Source organism: Gymnoscopelus microlampas (genome assembly GCF_963454915.1).
Source record: "Gymnoscopelus microlampas genome assembly, chromosome: 8".
NCBI lineage: Eukaryota > Metazoa > Chordata > Actinopteri > Myctophiformes > Myctophidae > Gymnoscopelus > Gymnoscopelus microlampas.
In genome coordinates this window covers 38,062,975-38,086,881 of record NC_139945.1, presented here as the reverse complement: position 1 = coordinate 38,086,881, position 23,907 = coordinate 38,062,975, and the positions used below count along the sequence as shown (strand labels likewise).

The 23,907-nt window shown below is 40.5% G+C and overlaps 3 protein-coding genes across 4 annotated transcripts in view; 1 reads left to right on the top strand and 2 right to left on the bottom strand.

The window, feature by feature from the left end:
- bach1a (BTB and CNC homology 1, basic leucine zipper transcription factor 1 a) overlaps nt 1–5,159 on the bottom strand; it is a 7,528-nt gene extending 2,369 nt beyond the window's left edge. Inside the window, exons 1-4 of the mRNA XM_084064838.1 lie at nt 5,020–5,159; nt 3,402–3,660; nt 1,935–3,077; nt 884–1,090 (exon numbers count right to left, since the gene is read on the bottom strand). Of these exons, the coding sequence (XP_083920964.1) occupies nt 884–1,090; nt 1,935–3,077; nt 3,402–3,641 (1,590 nt within the window). The 5' untranslated portion in view covers nt 3,642–3,660; nt 5,020–5,159. The remainder of the gene's footprint in view (nt 1–883; nt 1,091–1,934; nt 3,078–3,401; nt 3,661–5,019) is intronic.
- A 421-nt stretch (nt 5,160–5,580) lies between these two features.
- usp16 (ubiquitin specific peptidase 16) lies at nt 5,581–16,474 on the bottom strand. 2 transcript variants are annotated; one of them, XM_084064829.1, is made up of 18 exons: nt 16,230–16,474; nt 15,985–16,054; nt 14,702–14,895; nt 14,352–14,455; nt 13,454–13,563; nt 12,703–12,929; nt 11,216–11,311; nt 10,664–10,794; nt 10,138–10,225; nt 9,504–9,564; nt 9,265–9,356; nt 9,122–9,175; nt 8,861–9,025; nt 7,941–8,706; nt 7,741–7,835; nt 7,031–7,117; nt 6,550–6,697; nt 5,581–6,418 (listed from the first exon to the last, which is right to left on the bottom strand). In XM_084064829.1, exons 2-18 carry the CDS (start codon nt 16,046–16,048, stop codon nt 6,297–6,299), a joined length of 2,604 nt encoding a protein of 867 aa, XP_083920955.1. In that variant the 5' UTR covers nt 16,049–16,054; nt 16,230–16,474; the 3' UTR covers nt 5,581–6,296. The 2 variants fall into 2 exon arrangements, with proteins under 2 accessions (XP_083920955.1, XP_083920956.1); XM_084064830.1 differs by having other exon boundaries at nt 7,959–8,706.
- Nucleotides 16,475–17,172: 698 nt separating this feature from the next.
- On the top strand, nt 17,173–21,068 carry rwdd2b (RWD domain containing 2B). The gene is made up of 4 exons (XM_084064841.1): nt 17,173–17,467; nt 17,994–18,061; nt 18,281–18,649; nt 19,226–21,068. Exons 1-4 carry the CDS (start codon nt 17,261–17,263, stop codon nt 19,476–19,478), a joined length of 897 nt encoding a protein of 298 aa, XP_083920967.1. The 5' UTR covers nt 17,173–17,260; the 3' UTR covers nt 19,479–21,068.
- The last annotated feature ends 2,839 nt before the right edge of the window (nt 21,069–23,907 follow it).

Here is a 23,907-nt window from a genome sequence, read left to right as displayed (position 1 = left end):
CCGTAATAAACAATAAACAACAATAACAGGGGTGAAACAAGTCCTGGACGTGGTCTGTGAACGTCAAGGGCAGCTGAAAGTTGCCTGGTCATGACTACTCAGCGGGAGTTGAATAACTCTGTGTTACAAACACGCATGAGAGCAACACAAGTGCCCATTTGGCTGCATGATGAAGTGACAGAGTGGAAGCTGGGGAGAACCAGCAGCACAATCTCAGTCATCACAGGCAATGCACAGGGCACTGTAAATTCAATCAAATAAATAGCTTGTCGTTTTTGAAAGCAGATCTCACCACGCAACAGAACTCGTTGACAAAATTACCTACTTGCATAAGTCGAACATGAAGATACGGTAGCGTGATTTTAAATAGTTGTTTCTCGTACCCAGCCAAATGTAAATGTAAAGTCACTGCAGATTGTGTTTATGTTGCACTTTATGCTGATGTCCTTAGCTTACAATGCATTATTTAAAATGACAATTTAAAAGTGCCAATTTTTACTTTGGAAGAAAAACTGTTAATTTTGTCAAATGCTGCACAATTAAGTGGAAGAATATCATTGAATTAAGGCAGTTTAAGGCAGTCTACTGTTAACAGCCAAATAAAGAGTGGAATTATTGGCAATGGCATTATTTTTCCTGCTACGCTTTTTTGATTGATTGAATACTTTATTAGTTAAAGTCCTGGGGACACTAAATATATACTGAACTAAAACCATGATATACTGTAAACCGAACCATGAGTTTTGTGAACCGTTACACCCCTAATCCTCACAAAAGGCAACTGTAGAATTCTATTTTAACTATATACCCATCCTACGGTTTAATGTGCACAAAGAGAAACAAGGGATGTTGACCATAGGGTACTAGACAGAAAAGCTCATACCAGTGTGTTGATTTCACACTCCAGAGTGTAGATGATATCCAGCTTTCTCTTTCGGCAGCGCTGAGCGGCGACGCGGTTTTTGCTGCGTCGACGGACGTCATGAACAAACTCCAGCTGATCCTGGGTCAGGTTTTGGTCTTTCAGAAGCTGCTGGAAGGCATTCCGGCTCAATGCTGAGATCTGCTCCACTGGGAAGGGCAGCTGCACCTGTAGAGCACAGTGGTAACATGTCTGTCAGTCATTACCTTCAAACAACCATCACCAAATAAAAAATAAATACAGTGGTGGAAAGTAACAAAGTGCATTTACTTACCTAAGTATTGTACTTAAGTACAAGTTTGTGGTATTTTTTACTTCACCTGATTATTTCCAATTTTCTATACTTTCACATCTACACCACTACATCTCAGAAGCAAATATTGTACTTTTTACTCCCCTACAATTATTTGAAAACTTTGGTTACTAGTTTCTTTGTAGATTTAGATTATTATTACAAGACATACGTGATCCTATAACAAGCCATATTTTATACTTTGTCTATTCGAAAATGGCTGATCTACAAGCTCACAAGGCTTCACATCGTGAAATTGTAGATTGGCTATTCAGATACATATATCTTGTACACATTTTTTGACTTGAAATGGAACATAAGTACTTTTAGGTTGGTACTAATATATATGTATATGTGTATATATGTATATATGTATATATGTGTATATATATATATATATATATATATATATATATATATATATATATATATATATATATATATATATATATATATATATGTGTATATATATATATATATATATATATATATATATATATATATATATATATATATATACATATATATACATATATATACATATATATATATGCCAGTAGTTTTTATACTTTTTAAAACATTTTTTAATCATGTACAATTTTGAATACAGGACTTTTACTTGTAACAGAGTATTTCTACATTGTGGCATTGCTACTTTTACTTAAGTACTGTACTGAATAAAAACCTCTTAAGATAAAATACCACAAAGGCCTACTGTACCTCTTCTGCCCTTTTTTTGTTGGCCTCACTATCTCCATCTGTGTCCAGATCCGTGTCTTCAGCCGAGTTGAGCGAAGAGGACATGTAGGGACTCTTCTCTGACTGGAACAGGCTGTCAGTCCCTGGCGTCTGCTCCTCAGCCGCTCCAAGGTCCCTGAGGAAGGGACAATCCCCCGTGCCGGAGCTCAGGTCCAGCTGCTTTAGCCAATGGAAGTCTGAGGCCTTCACCATATTGCTTTGGTCAATGGGGTCTAGCGGGAGTGGCTGAGTTTGGGAAGGACACAGGTCCGGCCAAAACCCCTTGGCCAGATGTTCAGCCACCTCCCTTTCCACACTACTCCTCTCCTCATTTCCCTCCTCGTGGCTTAGATCTGTGAGCGGAGCATCTGATAGATTGACAGACATTCCCCCCCGTAGGCCAGCCGAAACCTGCTCTAACAATTCTCTACCGTTATCTGCCCCCGAGGGGTTGATGGGACATGAGCTTTGGTTACAGTTGCTTTCAGCACCAACCGCCTCAACAGTCTGGTCAACACCTCCACCTGATGCCTGGAGGAGATGTGATGGGTTCACTGCTTCGTGTGATGACAGCTCACAAGGGAGTGCACAGTCCACCAAACTGAATTCATCCAAAACGTCCCTTTCACAGAATTCAGAGGGAGTGTCATCTTTGTTGGAGTCCGGGCATGGCAAAGACAGCATGGGACACACATCGCTTGCCGTTAACCCCAGAGAAAGCTGGGGCATTTGTGGGCCACAGTTCTCTAGAGAGAAATTCTCCTCCCCTCTGTGGCCCTGGCCCATTGTGTTCTGAGGACATTGTGTTGATGAGTCAAATTGCACATCTCCTCCTGAAGGCACAGAGCTGTGTGGTTCTGGTAACTCAGACTGGCTGCTCTCTACACTGGGCCCCAAACCAACATCTGGAGTCCTTTGGTGACAACAGCCTCTTCTCCTGGCCACGTGTGCCGACCTGGGACCTTCAGAAAACTTTGGGATGAGGAAATCGAAGCATGCCGTCTCCAAGTTGTGAAATCCCAAAAACTCAGCGCTGCTATGAATGGCATGAATGTTTTCTTTTGTGAACAATAGCTTGGATGTGTAAGCAAAATTCAGCAATGGCTCAAACCCCTCCATTGTCACCTGCAAGGAACATGACCAAAAGCATGATACACTATTCAATTACTTATTCATTATTATTAATAAAACAACACAAAGCTGACCAAAAAGGTGAATGAATGTATAGGACCACAATGGAAACAAGTCCCCAGGACTTTTATGTGTTATTCTTTTTCTTTTTTTTTAAGGCTCAATTTCTGTGCCAAAACAGCTGTTCTATTTGTATGCTTATAGCAATACATTATCAGTGAGTGTATACATTGAATGTATGCACTCACTGATAAGTTGATAAGTTACCCAAAGTGAACCACTACTGTATAGGCAATATATACTTAGCAGGATATTGACCTCCTCAGGCAGAGTGATGACAGGGTTCAGTCTGGTGGCGTTGGTAATCCGGCTGCAGAAGTAGTCACTGCAGGAGGCCAGGACGGAGCCATGGGCACGGACACCCCTATCCTCCACCACCACCGTCACATCGCACAACACGTCCCTCTGCCTCTGTTCATTCAGACACTGGAGGACGTGTGCACTGTGCACCGCAGACTGAAAGGTAAACACCGACGTACGAGGGGCTTGGAGTGACATGGCTCTTTACAAGCTTAGCCTGTGTAACAAGAGGGAGCAATGGGGAGTTGAATCTTCTTGCAATATATACCCTTTGCCAAAACAAACTTGTACTCTAGTTCTGCATTGACCATTAAGTACTTTCTGTGCTCCAGTCAGAAAATCTTGGAACCCACCACGCTGTGTCCGATGAAAAACACTGGACTAGCACTCCACTGACTGAGTATAAAGTAAATAAACTTGGGAACCAACTGTTCCCGAGTCATATGCGACCCCGCCAGCCCATAGGTCAGGAGCCAGCTGTTTTTGTAGCCAGGTTGGACATGACACTATGTACTACTAGTATGTTGCAAGGACTTAACCCCAATCCAACCACCCTTGATGTGAGTGCCAAGAGAGGCATTGGGTACCATTTATAGTCTTTGGTAGGACTTGACCAGGGACACAAGTGAACCCCGACCTCCCAATCTCAGGGCAGACACTATAACCACAAGGTCACCTACTATAACTATATGGTACTATAACAGGTGTTTTAATATCAGCTTCTTTGTCAAACTAATTTCCAAATTCTGGTTCCTTTGGCAAAACGACTTGAGACCAAAAAAAAAATGCATCCCTGGTGGTAAGATGAACAGTGTACCCTATAACCCCAGATAGGTGGGTGTTGTCCTGTCCTGTTGTCCCAAATTATCAGTGGTGGTTTTCAAATAATGTATATATATCTTTTTGTAGATCTAGAGCTTGTAGATCGGCTATTTTCAAATGGCCGTAATGTATAGGGGCTGAAGTGGGTAATGTATGTTTTGTAATAATAATCAAAATCTACAAAGTAACTAGTAACTTCATTTTCAAATAATTGTAGTGGAGTAAAAGTACAATATTTGCCTCTGAGATGTATAGTGGAGAAGAAGTAAAAATACAGAAAATTGGAAATACTCCAGTAAAGTAAAAAATACCTCAACATTGTACTTATGTACAGTATTTGAGTAAATGTACTTTACACCACCGTGTTCTTTAAGTGTATGAAAAATATCACTATATTTTGTAACCCTGAAGTGAAGCAGCAAGAGGCAAACTGTTTTAACTTGAGAGGACAAGTTTGAAATGCTGACTCATGTTAACATGACGTTATGCGCTGCATGGAGGAAACGTGGGATCCTCAAGTCAATAAAAAAAATCAACGCATGACATTCTTATATTTGTTAAGACATCATTTTCCAAATTAACCAATAATACGATCATTTACGGGGAACATGTAAAGCCCAGGCCTAACTAACGTTACTACAGTGTTGTTCAAACACACATGCCTCCGCCTGGCTATTAAACCTTGTCAGCAAAAACTGAAGCGTCAATCTTACAACAAAGTTACGCGTTTGAATTCGTAAGACATGTCACTAACCTGCCATCAGTTCTATAACAGGACCATGTTGTTATTGTGGTGAGGTTCTGGACATGGTTCTGGACTATACAGTCATGTAATCTGGACATTCCACAAGTCATGTGACAGATTCGAACCAGGAAATATCTGTAACTTCGCATCACCAGACTAAAACCAAGCCGTATGATCCGGTTTAGAAAAAATAGAAAAGCAAACCCAGTGGTTCCGGTAGTTGGTTCCGGTTGGCGTGCATTGTTTTTGTTCCTCACATAATGCGAATCAATTAGTTTATTCTCGCTAGTCACGCTACGAGTTAGAATTAAATATAAACATACCAAACGATTACAATACCAATAGAAACGATACCAAATTATACCAATTTAAACACATTTTAGACCAGGGGAATCATTTTGGAGGTTCCGGTTGGTGGGTCCGGCCACCTGATGACGTAAAGTTATTTCCGTTCCGACCGGATTAGAAGCCCGAAAATAGTATAGATCCCAGGCAAAAATATCTGTAGTGTTTTTTACCACGCATGCTCGGTTGAAGCCCACAAGAACTAGACAAACAAAGCCATTCTTTAGTTAAAAGTATTTAATTGTATATGTGACCACATTAGAATATATTCAGATATACATTTATTTCATAAAAATTGTTCCTCACACTTTATTGGCCTTCGACACGTTATGTAAAAAAAAAACTTAATTCATGTTTCAACCCAACCTAAATTGTGAAATTGTAGCTTTTTTCAGAGGGTTATTTGTACACATATGCAATTATGAATAAATAACCAATAGATTATCCCAATTAATTTTTCTTCAAATATTAAACAGGTTTGACAATTATTATTACTTTTATTTAAACCAATCTGCAGCAGTAGGAGGTGGTCTCTAGACCCTGGTGTCAGGAAGGCCACCTACTGGTTGACAAGTAGACTACTTGTCAACCAGTAGTACTGCCTGAAGCTCATAAGTGCAATATATCCCCTGCACAAGCAGTAATTCCTGCTTGAGTGGTGAGATTGGCCTCCTATGCAGGATGTGAACACGTATGTGGTATACTCTTTTTCTCTCTATGTTACTGTTTTTTTTACTGTACTCTTGTTTATATACTGCTCTTCAGTATTCAGTAAACAAAGACATTCTGTCGCGGTGCTTAAGTGACAAAATGTCACTGATAGAACAATCTGCGTTGCACAAACAGATGCTGGCCGACTCAAAGTGGGATCCTTTTGTTGTGGACCTGAATCAGCAGCAGGTTGGTATGTTTGTGTTTCCTGAGTTGTGTGGAATCGCTGACTAATGGATCCTTTCATAGAAAAGGAGGTAGGCTTGGGAACCCTGGACTTTGCTCTCCGCCACGGGCTGAACGTTGGAATCACTGATATGGAACCATGACCCTTTAGGTGGCTCTGCGTCTCCTGTAGGAATGAAGGTCCAGAGATCATGTTTGAGCCAATAACACAAATACAGCACCATTGTTTATAGTGAAATACATGAGTTTATTACCCACTTAATACACATGTCTGACCTCGATAAAATATTAAACTACCTTGTATTGTCGCTCCATTGGATGAGGGTGTTGGGCATTGAGATCGGGCTTTGACATTCGCTGTATAATGACCTGATCTCATTGTTCCACTGTGCTCTACAATACCATAGAGGCTGTACAAAACGTTATGGTCTCCTTCTGGCACGTTCTGCACAATAGACACAAAATCTGGTTAGTATATAATTTTTTTGCATTGTCATAAGTGTACAGTAATAATAAATGGTAATTGGTCCAAAGTACTTTACAATGTGCATTAAATTCACTCATTCACACATCAATGGCAGAGCAAACCATGCAGGGCTCCAACCTGCTCATTGGGAGCAGTTGGGGGATTCAGAGTCTTGCTCAAGGACACTAACCAAGAGGGGGGCCGGGGATCAGAACGGGAACCTTCTGATTTCCAAGTGCCCGCTCTACCTGAGCCACTGCATTGAGTACTAAATGTGCAGTTTCACAATAATTACTCCTTTGAATAAATTACCTTGCATTTTGTAGCACAGAAAGGTGCTAGGTCCAGTATCTGAGGGAACTGGACGTGTCTGTTCACCTTACATACACTGTGACCAATCTAGAGGAAGGCAAAAACAAGTACAGAAAAAACGATCATTACTCATTTAAATGCAATTTTAGAAGTTATGTGGTTGCTCTATTCTAAGCTCTTGAAAATATTCACAACAAGCCTACTGCTCAAACCATCTGAAGTATTAAAACAGTATGCAGAGAAATATGCAGTTTAGTCAGGTTGGCTGGACTTCTCACTCAAAGGTCCTTACACACTGGGGAGTTTATTTTGTGCAATTCATTTATATTAATGTCATAATCAGGCTACATCAACACAGAACATGATTACACAAATAAAGTGAGCATTTCTTATTCAGAACGAGGTTGATTAGCCTGTATCAATGAGGCAGTAACTATATGAATAGTTTGATGCAACATATTCACCAGCGATTTTTCGCATTGTTTGTTTGTCACACCCCCGGTGTGTAACAACCTTCTAGTGTGAGAGGTGATATATATATATATATATATTTTATTTTTTTTTAAACTTTGTTTATTGGATTTTTCTGCAGCAGTATTCAGCATTAAAAAAACATAAGGTACAGAAAAGCTTTTTAAAGCAGCCAATAAAATACAACATTTCAATAGACACATTCAATTAGGTGTGATATTTTCTTCAGCTGAGATCACCTGTTGAAATCTCTTCAAGTGTAGCGTGAGTACTGGAGGAGGGGAGGAGATAAGCATTTGCTTGAAGGCCTCTGTGTATATGTTCTTCTTGGATCCTAAGCGAAACATAAAATGCCATGTTAATTTATGACAACCCTGGTCCATAGGACCAACATGTGTATGGGCTGAAACAACTACCGCAATAGACATATCATAAATACCATCAGAGTTGGTTTTACCGGCATGCCGTTTAGTGCACGTGACACACAATAGGCGGTTCGTCTGGGTGAGGTTCTCCACTTCCGTGAATTGAAACAGACAGGACTGCACAGAACACTCCTGTTTCTCTGGGTTGGTTCTCGTAGCCAACGTGCTGAAGGCCAACTCTGGGTCCTGGTTTACCACGGTGTACTCTTTAGGTTCAGCTGGAATGTCTCTCTCCCCGTCATCTTCCACTGCTTCAGGGTCTTCTGTGCCTTCATTCACTGCTTCAGGGTCTTCTGTGCCTTCATTCACTGCTTCAGAGTCTTCTGTGCCTTCATTCATTGCTTCAGGGTCTTCTGTGCGTTCATTCAGGGACATCTTGTCCATGTCATCTGCCAGCTGCACTTCGTCCACCACTTCTTGATCCGTTTCAGATATATTTCCGTCTTCCAGGCCGCTGTTCTTTGGGTGTTGGTCCTCTGATAAGACGGTGAAACGATTGCAGGGCAGTGATGCATCAGGCAATTCGTGGTTCATCATGGAGACTTCCTCCACATTTTCCCCGTTGGCCTGGGCTACATTATGCTCCTCTGTATCCTGTTCTGAAACACCCATTTCAGCTGAGTTTATCTGACTCACTGGAGCCTCTTCCAGTGTCCCGTTCTCAGCGTGTTCCCCAGCCTCTGGGTCGGGAGGATCTGTCTGGGTGCTCTCTGCAGGGCTCAGTGTGGCGAGACTGTCCAAAGTCATCTTCCCGTCATGCTTCTGTTGCCTTCGTTGATTCTGCGGACAATTGAGTACAGACATTTTGAGTACAGAACTTGCGTGAACCATGCTGTGCACAGTGATGCAAAAACTCATTGAAGTGGTCTATTTTTCATCAAAAAGAAGGAAGGTGAAGAGTATAGCTTGCTTGTGTGTATGTTTGCGAGGATACCTTGGCTTGTTTCTTTGCCTGTTTCTTGGCTTTCTTCTGCTGGTACTTGCTACCAGTGGGAATGTCATCATCATTTCCATTGGTCAAAGCAGGGCTGTTTGTGTCATCCTCATTCGACTCGCTAGTCTTCTGAGCTACTTTTTTCTGCTGCTTTTTCCTATATGCCTTTAAGAGGGAAGCATAGATATAAACTCTGAAGAAAATTCAAGATCTTAAGTAATAATAGTTCTTAAATGTGACAAAACCTGACTAGTGCACTACCTCATCTGAAACAGGAAGGGAAAGATCCAGGAACGTCTCTGTGACTAATGACACCTATGAGATAAATATGTATATCACTTGTTGAATACAGAATTAATATTATTCATGAGTTTTCATTGTTATAATACAGTAATATTACATACCGTGTTGCATTCTCGACACATTACTGTACTGGTCATTTCCCCACCAAACACGTCATCAACAAAGTTTCTGGGAGATCCATTTTTCTCATACTCTGGAAACAATAAAATAGGCAGCATGTCTTATATTAAAAAATGTGCATCTCTCTTTGTACATACCCATCACAAACATATAAATACAACAGTGTCATAAAAGGTTGGTTACAATAACACTAAATTTAAGATGTGTAACTGATATTTACCTTTAACTGATTCGGTTTTCCCAGATTTCTTCAATGCCTCCAATAATCCAGAATGTAATCTCTGGAAAGAAAAAAGCAACTTTAGTGCTATGTGCAGTCATTCAAATTCGGACACATTAACAGTCCAACTGTATCTTCCAACTCATAATGCTATTAGACATAATATACAAGGGATATTTTGTGAGCATCAGGAGCCTCCTTGCACTAAAATTGCTTTCACAAAATACATCCTACAATATATCCTACAACGTGTCTTCCTTTTGCTATTTGTAAGAATGAAAGGGAATGAATGAGACGGCAATAAAAAACATCTATTCGACAAAGAATAATATATCAACATCTTTGAACGGATCCATATCAGCAAGTAAGCAAGCAAGGTAATTATCACACTGCTACTGATATATTGAATGAATTCATTTGAAAATACAGAGCCACTATGATGATGTATCAACAAAATATTTTTCCTTTGAGTTATATACCTAAATAATATTCCCATTGAGACAAAGTTTAAACAAAACATAATTCTATATAAACGATCTCCTCAACTTAATTTGTATCTCCATTTGTCTGTGATGGATTTAAAAGCAAATGAGGGAATGATCATGTGATGTTGGTGGTTTTATCCGATACATACTTTGGTCTCCTCAGCTCTCATCCCATCCAGTAGGTAGCGCAGGAGCTCTTGACTGTCCTGTTGCTGGAAGCCTTTGAACCTGGTAGCCCTAGTGTGGGACGATACCATCAAAAAGGTTAAAGGGATACCATGCTTTGATGTGCGTTTCAGTTAATTGTTGGTGATTATCATGGTTATCTATTCTCTACGCTAGACTATAGCATTGGTTCTCAAACCTTTACATTTCAAGGACCCTCATAACTCTCAGAATTACTGACCTGTAAAGGTCCATTTGGAACCCCCTCAAGGAACCCTGAGGGTCCCTGGCCCCACTTTGAGAACCACTGGACTATAGCATACTTATGTAGACTATATAGAAACAAATATCTACAGTACAATCGATATTCACAGAGGAAATTCCCCTGTCTGTCTCTTTCGGCCATTCTTGGCGTTCCTACAACTCCAACGATGCCCTAAGATGCCGTACAAGTACATTTTGAATAGAACTGGGTGCCATGGAGCCAACTAAATATGCAATTGCACTTACTTTTTACAAACTTGTGCGAACAGGCCTCGAGGAGATACAACACTTTGCTTGGTTTCCTGGATCTCATTCAGTAGCTGACACATTGACATAGTCATGGATCCAGGCTGGTCCAACTCGACCGCAATAGGCTCCTGCACAATCACAATGAAAAGATTGAAAACATGACATCTTAAAGCTGTATTATGTACGTTTTATGTGTGAATAAAATGCTATTTTGTCCAATCTGTAAGGTAGAGTATGTTAATACAATATAACGTATACAATTGGGGTGGTTGTATTTGGTAGGTTTGACATGACCGTAGACACAATCCATGTTCTGGGTTGACAAAGATTTTGACCTGAGGGTCAAAATTCAATTTCTCCCCTGTGCAAGCAGGCATGCTCTAATAGCTCACTGGTAGAAATTTCAGCACTTTCAGCAGGATACCCGGGTTCAAATCCGGGGTAGAACTGGAAAGCTACATAGTGCAGCTCTAAACACAAATTACATCAGACCAAGAAGTCAATCTGCCATTTACGTTTTGAAGACAGATAAATATAAGTTTAACATACCAGATCTGAGGAGGCACCAGGTGTAATGTTAAGATTAATCTTCTCCACTGTCACTTTACAGAGAATCTGCCTTAGCATCTGGGTTTGAGAGATGTTCTGAAAAAGGCAATGGTATTATTAATAGGTTATAATAAACTAAGAATGAACATATTCTGTGAAATCCTACACAGTAAAATCCTCAGTAATTAATCCATTTGTAAAAAAAAACAAGAAAAGATGACACAGTCATATTAATACCAGGTTGCTCTCTCCACCGTCCCCGCACGGAACCAAATGGACCCATGGTCCTGCACCCTTTCGCTCGCGGACTAACAATCACAAAAACTGCCAAAATGGCTCTTTTAAGCCACCCGCTCATATTGAACATAATTCCTAAGTAAATAGTTTATGAACGGAGCTAAATCAGTTTGTGTGCCTCAGTAAGGGCTTGTGTATGTTGTCTTGTTGCCGTTTGTTCTGGGTCGCTGTTGGAGGCGGCGCTGTGTGTGTGTGACTGTGTATGAGGAGTCAAGTCAATAGTTTGTTTGGTGGCGACGACCACACTTTTTTTTTTTTATAGTCTGTTTGGTGGCGACGACCACACTTTTTTTTCTGGGCTGATGTCCCCATCGACTTTAATGGGAAAATGAAAAAACTCCCATTCAAGTATTTTTGTCTCAGAAACCTTGAGGGCTAGAGTTACAAGACTTTGAGGGAAGGTTCATAGTTTATTGCCAAATTATTACAAAAATAATTACACCAGTCTGCCTCATGGTGGCGCTATAAAAGCCCACTTTACCTTTTGGCCTATAACTCTTGAACCGTAGGTCGTAGAATAATAAAATCTTCCCCTGGGTTCCTTGGGAGGGGCCTATTTCTTAAAATTTGAAACGCCACGTATCACAAATGCGGGATGCGATCAACACCCGATTTGAATGGCACGTCGCGCGGCCTCCGACGGTATTCCTCCCGGCGTATCCCTCGCGTCCCGGCGGCCGCGACCGGCGTCGGCGCAACCACACTTTGCAACTTCCCAGAACTGCGAAAATTCTAGTTTCCCATGAGATCCCTCCAGCGGCAACTTGGCGGTGTTAATTCAACTCTGAGAGGGTACAAATAAGACCCTCGGAGGCAGGCGTGTCTAGTAAGGTTATGATCCCATAGCATGGGAGGACGGCCGTCGTTCAGAGTATGGGGAAGTCTCTGGGAAGTCTCCCCATTGGCTTAAAGGACAGCCAAAAGGGGGAAGTCTACCCATTGGCTTGAAGGATTGAAGGACAGCCAATGATGAAAAGGTCGCTAGAAAGTGTTTAGAAAGTGTTGAGAAAGAGTAGTTGATCAGTCTCTTCCTAGACCAGGCTGCAAGCAACCTGGTAAAAATGCATAGGTTCCCGAGGCTAATCTATTTGTAACTCAGATAATGTAAAAATGGAACCAAATGATTTGGTTCCATTTGTTGAGTAAAATTTAACAGTGAGGATTTTACTGCGTATTAAGTACAGTCTTACCTGAATGACGGCATTAAAAAAACATGTGTTCCCGAGGTTGCTGAGTCCCTTCACTGAAATAAGAACCTCGTCTTCAAATGTGACATGCTTTTGCATTCTCACGGTTCCTTTCTTCTTGTCATTTTTCTTCAGATTGTCCTTGTTTTCTTTGTCCTCGTTCTCTTCTGGATTATCATCAACTGTAGTCACCGGCTGTTCTTCCAACACGCTGGACTCCACTTTAACACCTACATCACACACACACACACACACACACACACACACACACACACACACACACACACACACACACACACACACACACACACACACACACACACACACACACACACACACACACACACACACACACACACACACACACACAAAATCATTTAGATAGATTTAATTTATTATAGATTTGACAAGGCTGTGGATTAGTGCAGCAGTTCCCAACCTTTCCCAATCTAACCATCTGTTAAGTGGTCAGATGCGTACATTTTCAAAGCATGTTTATTTTAATAATAAATCAATCAATTGTGTTCTAGTTTGGATCAATAAGACTACTTTAACATTCCTATTCATCGGTATCACCTGAAAACAAATTTTTCAAGGTTTTAAAGAAAAAATACCATGAATGTGTTTTTCCAATTATTTGGAGCCCACTTGCAATATCGTCACGGCCCACAGGTTGGGAATCACTGGATTAGTGTATTTCTCAAGTGTAAATGTAATTTAGCTAAATAATGCCAAGAGTTTCTGCGGGGCTTACCTCTCGGAGATGATTTTGCCTTTGACAAGGCTTGTTTTTTGATGTTGGTCACTAACTGAGCTAAATGTCCAGTTTTACTGTACAGAACTTCTTCATCACATATATAACACCTGGAAGGATGACAGGAAATTAGAATAATAATGTCAATAATAATCCAGAGTTCTACGGATAAATTATTCTCAACATTTTTTTTTCAAGGACCCCCAGTTTGATGTAGATTAGAGTAGGCCACGGACCCCAATTTTATATGACTAAGTCAGGTTTGATTCCCGGCCCCCGGCAATGTATCAAGGTGTCCCTGAGCAAGACACTTACGTAACACTGAACCCCTGACTGAAAAATAAACAGAATTTCTCCCACTAGTCCATACCCGGGGATGTGTGCAGTCAAGGTATTAACAGACTTTGGGTTATGTGCTGTATACAGCAATAGTCCCAAACCTTTTTGGCCCCAAGGAGCCCTTCCAATATAATATCATATTCATTACCAACCACCCGCAATGTATGTGAAATTGTGTGTTAATTGTTCAAGTAACAAAGAAACGTCTATGCATTACTAAAACCAACAATGTGTATAACATTGTACTTTATAGTTGCATAATGGAGATATTTGATATTGGTATGAGTAATGCGACTGCATGTCGTAGAGACTTTGACGAGACAGGGGTTATTATGAGTTGGTGTCACATTAGCTCTGTGTAGAATATTACTGGGGTGCCTTAAGTCAGTCCACCTTAAGGCCAGGTTAGCTCATTTCATTAGCTTGTTGACTCTGTGACATCGAGATGGTGGCGAGCCAAAAGATTAGCATTATTGACCACCTGGAAGTCCCTAGACCCCACATTGAGAACCACATCTATAGATGATGGACAAGACATTATAACAAAACAGTGACTCACCACACACTCCAGTTGTCCATGCTGACCACCAAGCAATGTGGATCTGTCCGGGCAGTCTCGTAATGTTTGATTGCATGTTGGTTGTCTGAGGTTCGCCCACATCCCTTAAATAAAAAATAAATATAATTAATTATCAGTCTATTTAGGGCAGTGATTTTCTGGAATGGTTTGGTTCCATTTGAATAATCTCAAGAGTTACAGACCAGTAAGAGTCCTTTGTAACCCCCCCCAAGGTCCTGGACCCCAAGGATTTGAGAACCACTGATCTAGGGTATCATACTGATAGTAATGTAAAGTGAATTGCCAAGCAAATTGTCAAATTCAGCATAAAAGATGTCAAACAAGCCTACTCTATGTCCGCATTTTAAACACATCCATATCGGTGCCGTCGTATCTCCTTCCTCTTCATCACGTTCCAGAGGCTGGGTATCAGAGGGCTGCTCGTCATCCTTACAGTCCTGGCAAGTGTTGCAGTCTGAATTCAGCCCAGATTTCTTGACAAAACTGTGATCTATCCCCTTCTTGACATGGCTGCAAGAGGGACCTAAACCGAAAAGGATGTCATCATGAGCCCATGTCACACAAATCAACAGCAGGCACTCTCTCAGATATAGCCTTGGATCAAGACTGTAATAGATTCATTTGATTGATTCTGACATTTTGTGTCTGACATTTGTGAATATATGTCATCGTCATAAATACACAAATGTTTGATTGATTGATGTACTTTATTTAGTAAGACATGAGAACAGTACATGACAGTACATAACAGTACAAGGTCTACTAAACTGGATAGCTCAGTTAAGCACGTAGCTTGTTTAAGATGAGATCCCCATGTACACAAATCATGTTGACATATAAGAGACAGACAGATATACACACTACTATACAGAATGTCATACAATCAGTTTACAGGTTACTGGTATGAAGAGTGAAAAATATGTACAAAAGAAGAAAGAGAGAGGGGGGGGGTAGGGGGTAGGTTAGGTTAGGACATGGGGTAGGTTAGGACTTGGACAGGGGCCATTTTTGAATTGCATGTCAGAATCGATAAAAGGAATCTATCACAGTCTTGATCCAAAAGGCTATCTCAGATACATCAGTGGTGGAAAAAGTACTCACATTGTTTACTTGAGTAAAAGTATCAATACTGCAACGTAGAAATACTCTGTTACAAGTAAAAGTCCCGGAATTCAAAATGTATTTCGGTAAAAGCTCAAAAGGTATTGGTATCAAAATGTACTTAAAGTACCAAAAGTATTACTCGTCATGCAGAATGTCGCATTTCACAACTTTTTAAATGTATAAAAATCATTTGAAAATAGCTGATCTACAAGCTCACAATGCAACACATTGTGAGCTTGTAGATCGGCTATTTTCAAATGGCCAAAATGTATATAGGGCTGAAGTGGTTAATGTATGTTTTGTAATCTACAAAGTAACTACCCATTGTAGTGGAGTAAAAGTATAAAATTTGCATCTGAGATATAGTGGAGTAAAAGTAAAAGTACAGAAATTTGGAAATACTCCAGTAAAGTAAAAAAGAATACCTCAAAATTGCACTTAAGTACAGTACTTGAGTAAATGTACTTAGTTACTTTACACCTCTGAGATAAATATTCCACAACTTCACCTGTTAGATCAATGTCCTCCTCATACTCCTTTTGGCCTTTGTCCTTCCCTCTTTTCTTTCCCATTTTCACCTAAAAAAAACAACAACAACAACAACGTTAACAATAGATCAGCCACCGCACTCACCTGAGAGCCTTCTTAGTTATATTGTGGAAAATATAACATAGTATAAGAGCAAAAAGTCAAGCATGGTTGGGTAATAATCAAATAAAATCAAATCAAACCATTGTGCCCACAACAACTTACGTTCAAGTGTGGAGCTGTAGATTCTCACAGTTGGCAGTTTCGATTTCTCTGTGTGGAAGAGCTTTCTAATCCAGACATATTCTAGTTAAATATATACAACTGTAAAACCAACAGGCATCACGCTCCAGCAAACAAACAATGTATAGTCAAATACCCACACGACTCCCATATATATATATATATATATCTCTCAAGATATCTGACATACGGTCATATGGTAGCTAAAATGTGGTTGTAGTCGTCAATCGATTGTGTTCCCTGAAGTGGTGACGCCATTTCCTGTGCCCCGAGTAGAAGAGTCCGGGTTAACAGCCTTCTGTACCTGTGGAAAGTCTGGTTTCTATTCTGAATTAACCAATGTAATCCGGTCTAAAGCCCGCCTACTGTAACCGGTAAATTACGCGCATACATGCATGCTTGCACCGTTTCCGTATCCGTTCTAGACCTAAACCGGATTAGCAACATGCAGATCCCAGTCATTGTTGCCATGTCGGCTTATTATAAGCGATTGTGGGCTTCCTTATCTGTAGTAAAGTTGCTTGTAAAAAATGGTAGTTGCGGGTTCCGTTTTTTTAGCCTAACCCTAAAGTGTACTTGCTTATTTAGACTTGCTTCCAAATTGTTTAATACGTTTTTAAACCAGTGGTTCTCAAATATTTTCATGAAAATGTTTTGTCCCACTTCCACAGGGAGCATTTTATTGCTAGAGTTTTTGAAAATAGCAGATCTACAAGTTCACACCGCGTCGTTGCTCTGCTATTTTCAAATAGCCGATGAAGTGCTCACGTGGCCTAGGTTGCTTCTTGTGTGTGCCCCATGCAAACACAAGTTTGTGTAAGCAAGCTTGTTTCCCTAGACCCAGAGCCAACCTAAGACCAGGTTTCTTATTTCTCTCGCAAAATCTGGCAACACTGGTGATCGACCATTCACTGTTCTGCTTTGGACGAGAAGAACACTGTTCTATTCCGCCTGTGTTGTGTTGTACCTCCGGACCGTGGAGCGAAGTGAATTGATGACGTGGTCCAGAGAACATGTCACTATGTGAGTGGGCCGAGGCGCAGCTTTCAGAGATAGAACTGCTGTCAAGCATGTTCCCGACCCAAGAAGAACTTGAGATAACCGACCAGATGGCGCTGGCAGAACTCAGGGGTTTTGTGGAGGGTTCTACAGATACACCTCCCCCTTCAAGACCCCAGTTTGTCATTAAGCAGAAGATGGAAAGTGCCTGCATGAACTGGGTAACTAACACAATATTGCCCTTCTACCGTTTCATAATGACTGTATGTACATCATAATTAGCCCCAAAACAACTCTAGATTGGATTTTTAATATTCGGAATCTAGAGTTGCAATACCAACCTTTGACAGCCCCATACGTCCAAACAGAAAATCTGATTGTGGCAGATCACTCAGCAGCAGGACCATTGAGTGATTTCCAACAAGCGCTTAAGCACTCCAACAAAATTATCACCTGCACAGAATTTATTGACAGAAAGTAGATCATAATGTCTACAGTGGATTTTTATGAAACAAAAACTTTGGAGATAGAAAGAGGATCATCCAAGCTTTCCGTGCAGTTGCAATGTTGGTGAGTTTAACGTTGTTTAATATCAGATAAATCAGATAGGACTTTTCTGTTTGGATGTATGGGCTGTCAAGGGTTGGTATTGCAACTCTAGATTCCAGATATTTAAAATAGAATCTAAGCGTTGCTTGCGGCTACATCATAATATAGCATTATTTAAATTCCTTATGTATTTCTTAGGGGGACATCAATTTATCCTGCACTTATCCTTATGAGTATCCGAATGTCTTACCAGAAATAACTGTAAGGTAAGCAACTCTGTTGAGGAAAGTGAAAGTGAAAATGTCCAAACCTGATAACTGAACGTAAGGAGTGGCTGGCTAGTGCATCTCACGAGAGCAACAGCTGGATCGTGGTTGAAACAAAGTCTGCACTGTTCATGTGTTAAGTTTCTTGTGCCAAAAATGTTCTGAAACTCTCCAGCTTAAGTTGCCTGAAATGCGTCTACATTTTCTTTCTCATCCTAGATGTGCTGACCTCAGCAGAGCCCAGCAGACACAGCTCCATACAGACCTGAATGCGTACCTTACAGAGAACTGCCAAGGAGAGGTGTGCGTGCTCTCTGCAGTGGAATGGGCGAAGGAGAACGCACACCTCTATGTCAAGAGCGCCTCAACAACGGCTACAGCTTCTAAGAAAGAGTCTTCCTCTCCGTGTCCAGTGGAGCGGTTCACCCGTCTATGGATCTATAGTCACCACATCTATAACAAGACCAAGAGGAAGAACATTCTGGAGTGGTCCAAAGAGCTGGGGCTGTCGGGGTTCAGCATGCCTGGAAAGCCCGGTATCGTGTGTGTGGAGGGGCCTCAAACTGCCTGTGAGGAGTTCTGGTCTAGGTATGTTAGTGTCTGTTAGTATTGTTAGTATTCCAGACAGGAAATGGGGATAGAGATGGGGAGTGTCACGCAGCAAAGGTCGTCGGGATCGGGACTCGAACCCGTGACACGCTGTCAGGCTGGCATTGCAGCCTAGGGTGCCTGGACCGCACACTGCGGCCCAGGCCGAGGCATTACATTTTGTTTGACTCGGTTCCACAGATAATGTGAAAATAGCAGCTCTACAAGCTACAACGCAAGGCGCTGTGAGCTTGTAGATCTACTATTTTCAAAATGTTTGCCTCTTTCTTATATTATTTGACAATTTGCCAATGTTTGACCAATTCTTATAGTATATGCCAATTATGATTACTTTTGATGCAGCAATGGTGTTTTTTTTCTTTTCTTCTTTTTTTGAGGTATTAAAAAGGTCTTAAAAGTCCTTAAATTGTTACTTCACTGTCATGTGGGGACCCCCCAAAATCATGTGGGGATCCCCCTGGGGGTCCCAACCCACAGGTTGAGAACCACTGCATATACCATAGCCATGAAATAAAACTACCGGTAGTTGTCAAATGTTGTTTTTTTTCTTCACAGAGTTAAAGTTCTGACATGGAAGAAGATCATGATTCGACACAGAGAAGATACTCCTCTTGGTGCGGAGGGCAAGGACAGTAGCAGTGGTGAATGCATGGATTCACTGCGCAGATTTACAGGTTTTGAAGAAGCCATGTTTGACCCACATGGGAACAGAGGCAACCACATGGACCTTGGACAGCTCTACCAGTTCCTAAGCGAGAAAGGCTGCTGCGATGTCTTTCAGATGTACTTTGGCATTGAGGGGAGATGAAGAGATCCCGAGCACAGGAGTAATTTAATAATTACATGACTTTTAACCACACCATGTCATTATAGATTAAACAATAAATGATAAAAGCATAAATAAATGCAATTTTCGGCATGCAGCACCCTCAGATGGCTAAGTATAAAATAGGGTCTAACACATCGCGTGCCAGTCGCGTAGATCTACGCCAAACGATTTAAAGCCGCAGTGTGCCAGTCGCGTAGATCTACGCGACTCGCATTTCCCATGTTAAATCGAAAAAGTGCACATTCCGGAATTTTTTTCGACCCATTTCCGGTTCCGGGGCCGACCGGAAACGGAATAAAACTGGTTCCGGTTTTTTCGCTCGCATCCGTTTCCTGTCTGGGCGTCAGCTTAGAATCGATTTATCTCCCTTCTGGTTTTCCTCACCGCATCGTCCTGTCTAACGTTCTCGCCTGTAACTTCAAAATGGCGGCACGGATCGACTCGCAGTTTTCGCTGTTTGTTTTTCACGGATCCCGTGTTTGTGTCGAACCAAATGAACGCGGATTTTAAACGGATTTAGCGGGGGCTATGACGACATGAAAAAAACAAAAAAACAACAAAAAGAGCTTGGCACTGGTAGGTACATTATGAGATTAACCTCTGGCGTTCAATGAGGGTAAAGTTGTGAAGATTAACATTTTAATATGTCCACCAGTCATACTGTAAAAAAATTACTGGTCTTTCAATATCTTGAGGTAATGGGCCAGTCTTTTACTTAAAGGAGGAGTTCACCCAAAAAATGACTTATTTCCTATCAATTACACACCCCATGAAGCCTTGATTTCATGGATTTATTTTTGTTTTTGTGGCATTCCTAAGACAATAATTTGATGACTGTGTGTATTTCCGGTAGGAGACACAAATAATCTACTTTGTGTCTCCTACCGGATACATTAGCCGGTAGGAGACGGGAATCAAATTATTAGCTTAGGAATGCAACACAAACAAAAAATAATCCATGGATTCAAGGCTTCATAGGGTGTGCAATTGATAGAAAATAAAGCATTTTTTGGGTGAACACCTCCTTTAAACCATCTAGTCTCAGTGAAGTGGACCTGAGTTACAACTGTACTGTGCTTTTTTCTGTCTACAACAAATCTCTTTGCCAAAAATAGCCAAACTACAAGCTCACAATGTGTCGCAAATTGTAGAGTGGCTATTTTCGGTGAATGTTCCCCCTAGAATAGGGATGCTGGGGTTCAAGTGGTTAATATGATGGTGATGCTGCTTGGAGAACATTCTCAGTGCCCACAGGTCTAATAATCTCCCCAGGTTGGTCTGTGACCATGTATCCAGTAACCTTGTACATTTCTTTATTTCCCTTCGAATAGCAGTACCTCTAAGTATGGCTCAAACTATGTATGAGTTTCATGTCTTACATCAGTGTTGATAACCGGGAAGAAAGAACATCCCATAACCCAAAAATATATGGGACTGTAATTTCTCAAAATGGTAAATTTGCAGATGTTTGGATGGGAGTTGTCCACCAGATGGTGGTATTTTACCATTAAATTGGATCCTTTGCACACTATTGCACATAATGCTATTTTTTAAATCTTATGCTAGAGGACATTTAGTGATATTAATTAAACAATTATTTGGAAAACAATTCAAGAATGTATTGGGGCTTTCAAAGTTTCAATTGTATTTGGGTTGGAGTGCTCTTTAGCCTTGTGGTAGTGACAACGGTATGTATAACCATTACATGAGCAATTTAATGCAACTGAGTTATTGTAAAGTGCAACATCCCCCTCATTTTAAGTTATTCATGCTATGACCATGAGCATTAGTAAGCTTGGACAATCACAGTCTTAACCAGGATGTGCAGGATAAGTTACTACTGTTTATGTTAGATTTTCTCTTGTCTGGCAGATGAACTATGTGCTGAACACTACTGTACAGCCACAATTAATCACCTGCCAGCATTATAGCATTAACAGTATTTACTAAAATGACCGAAATTGGAAGTAATAGATAGATAAATGTAGGTCTATGACGGTCGATCAACATATAAAAATCTGAGGAGAGATATGCTAAGATAGGTTTGTAGTGACATTTTATTTTTGTGTAGTGACAGCAATTTTCATCTGCTCTCTTTCATCATCACTCTTGATTGATCCGGACACCACTGAAATGTGCTAATTCATTAAGATCCCCATTAGTTGCCAGGAGTCGTCTTGGGGTCTGTTGCATCCGAGCCAGGGCATATGTTTATGAATGACAACATGGCAGCAGCTTAAGTCAAAGCCAGTTTCCCCCTCTGTAGGAGGTCCAAGTTTTTGAATGGAATCTGCTGAATGTAATAGTACACCTCCTGCTCCTAGTATAGCTTTGCCTCTCACAACAACATTCTGTCAGTCAGGTCCTTTCATTGATGAACTAGCAGAGCTACAATCCAATAGCATTTAGAACAATTTCACCTATAATGACGTGGCTGAAATAGGGACTCTGGGTTGAAAGTCAAACAGTGACTTGATTACACTGAAAGAACCAATTAATGTGACATACTGAGTCCTTATCCATTTCAATATGAATACATCCTTGCAAATTCATCTCAGATGCTCTCCAAAGTGGCAACCATCTTTTCTTTCAAGAAAACCTCAAAGTTTGCCTTGCTATTCTGCACATCCAAGACCTCAGTAAGGCAGGTGCTGGATAAAAAGAAGAATACATGAAAGAATAAGAAGATGTCCACACACTGGAATGAATAATTAATGGAATTTAAATGAGGTTTAATTCCAGAGTCTGGATATGTTTTCTTATCCTTTCTAATAATTTAGTTGTTCCCTTCCAAAAGTATTTGGGTAACAATATTAAAATCCACTTAAATTACGGTAGAATTGCTGATTTAAGATGAGTTACTTTCTTTCTCCACATCTGCCTGAAAGTTGCCAATCACAAATCTGGCATCCCTTGAAGGGGTTAAGAACACTTCCCTTGCATTCCTTCCCTGACATTTCTCTTTGGATGACAAGGGTCATCTAACGAGAAAATCTGAGGGGGAAATAATTGATCCAACCCTATCCTCCTTGTTAAATGTGAGCACTACAAAGGTTACTTTAATTTCACCCACTAATAATGGTGGATAACCGGGATGAAACCCTCTTCTTGATGATGATTATCGGATTCGTTATTCCTCCACTACAATGAGATGGATCAGCAAGATCAAGGTCGTGACCCCAGCATCCAGATCCATTGGGTTACATTTGTACACTCAGAGTTCAAGTAACACTGAGGATTTGACGGTGTACTAGCTGTGCTGGTGCTGTCATAATCTACCATCTGTCTTAACGTAACCTTGTTCCGTGACACATTAATAATTCTATGTGGCACAAACGTGCGTGGTTGGATCACACCTATTTTGCCATGACTGTCACCAAGACAATTGTTTATTTTATCCGTGCACTTCCACACAACATTGAGCAATTATGGTGTGAAATTTAGTAGCCACTTCATGGAGGTCCATAAGAGGAATGACAGCCTGGCTCTCACACCCTCTCAGCTCTACTATATCAAGTACAAGTCTCTACAAATGTCAGTTGGTCAATTCTTCTTGTGAGAGCACTTGTGAAATCCTGCAGCTCATCATTCACATTGATTTCTAGATTTAATCATACAGCAGATTATCTGTTATTGATCATAACATGTAAAGGTTACACAGGAATAGACCAACATGAATTTCAAAGTGAATTGTATGCACAACATATTTTATTTATTCATATTCATATTCATATTATTACTACTACTACTTAGGGCAATGTATATTCAATGAAAAGTATTGAAGCTGTATAGTAAATGGAATCTGTTATTGCAGAATAAATACCGTGGCAGCAGAGCAGACATTTCCAGTCTGCACTTAAAACCCATGTTGTCTGCCCAAGTCCCTTTGAAAATCATTTTCACATTTAACTTCATTCACACATGATTTACTGATGTTTCTCTTTCGTTCTTTATATTTTGGACAATTCCCCAATTCTGTATGTCCGTTGAACTGGTGATGCATATAATTGAATTAGTTCATAATGTCCAACCTAAGGGTTTCATCATGTGTGTATGGCTGGCAATCATTCAGTCCTAAGCTAACATAATAGTATTGTTTTGAATCACTACACAGAAGCTTTTGAGAGCATTATGTTGTCAAAAGTATTGTGTTTTGCTAGGACAGAAAATGTTGTTGTCCTGAAGTGTATACAGTAGAGCGACTTTACAAACTGTCTTTTAGAGTTTGTGTTCTTAGGACACTGTTCTATACTTAATATCAGCAGAATTTTAATAGATTGGAATTTGGTCATCTTGTTTGCCCTACTAATTTGTCAAAATAATAATATTAATACTGAAAGATGTTGCCAGTCAGTTAATGTATAATCCATGTTTTAATGAGTTAGAAAAGCATTAATCATGTTGGGTC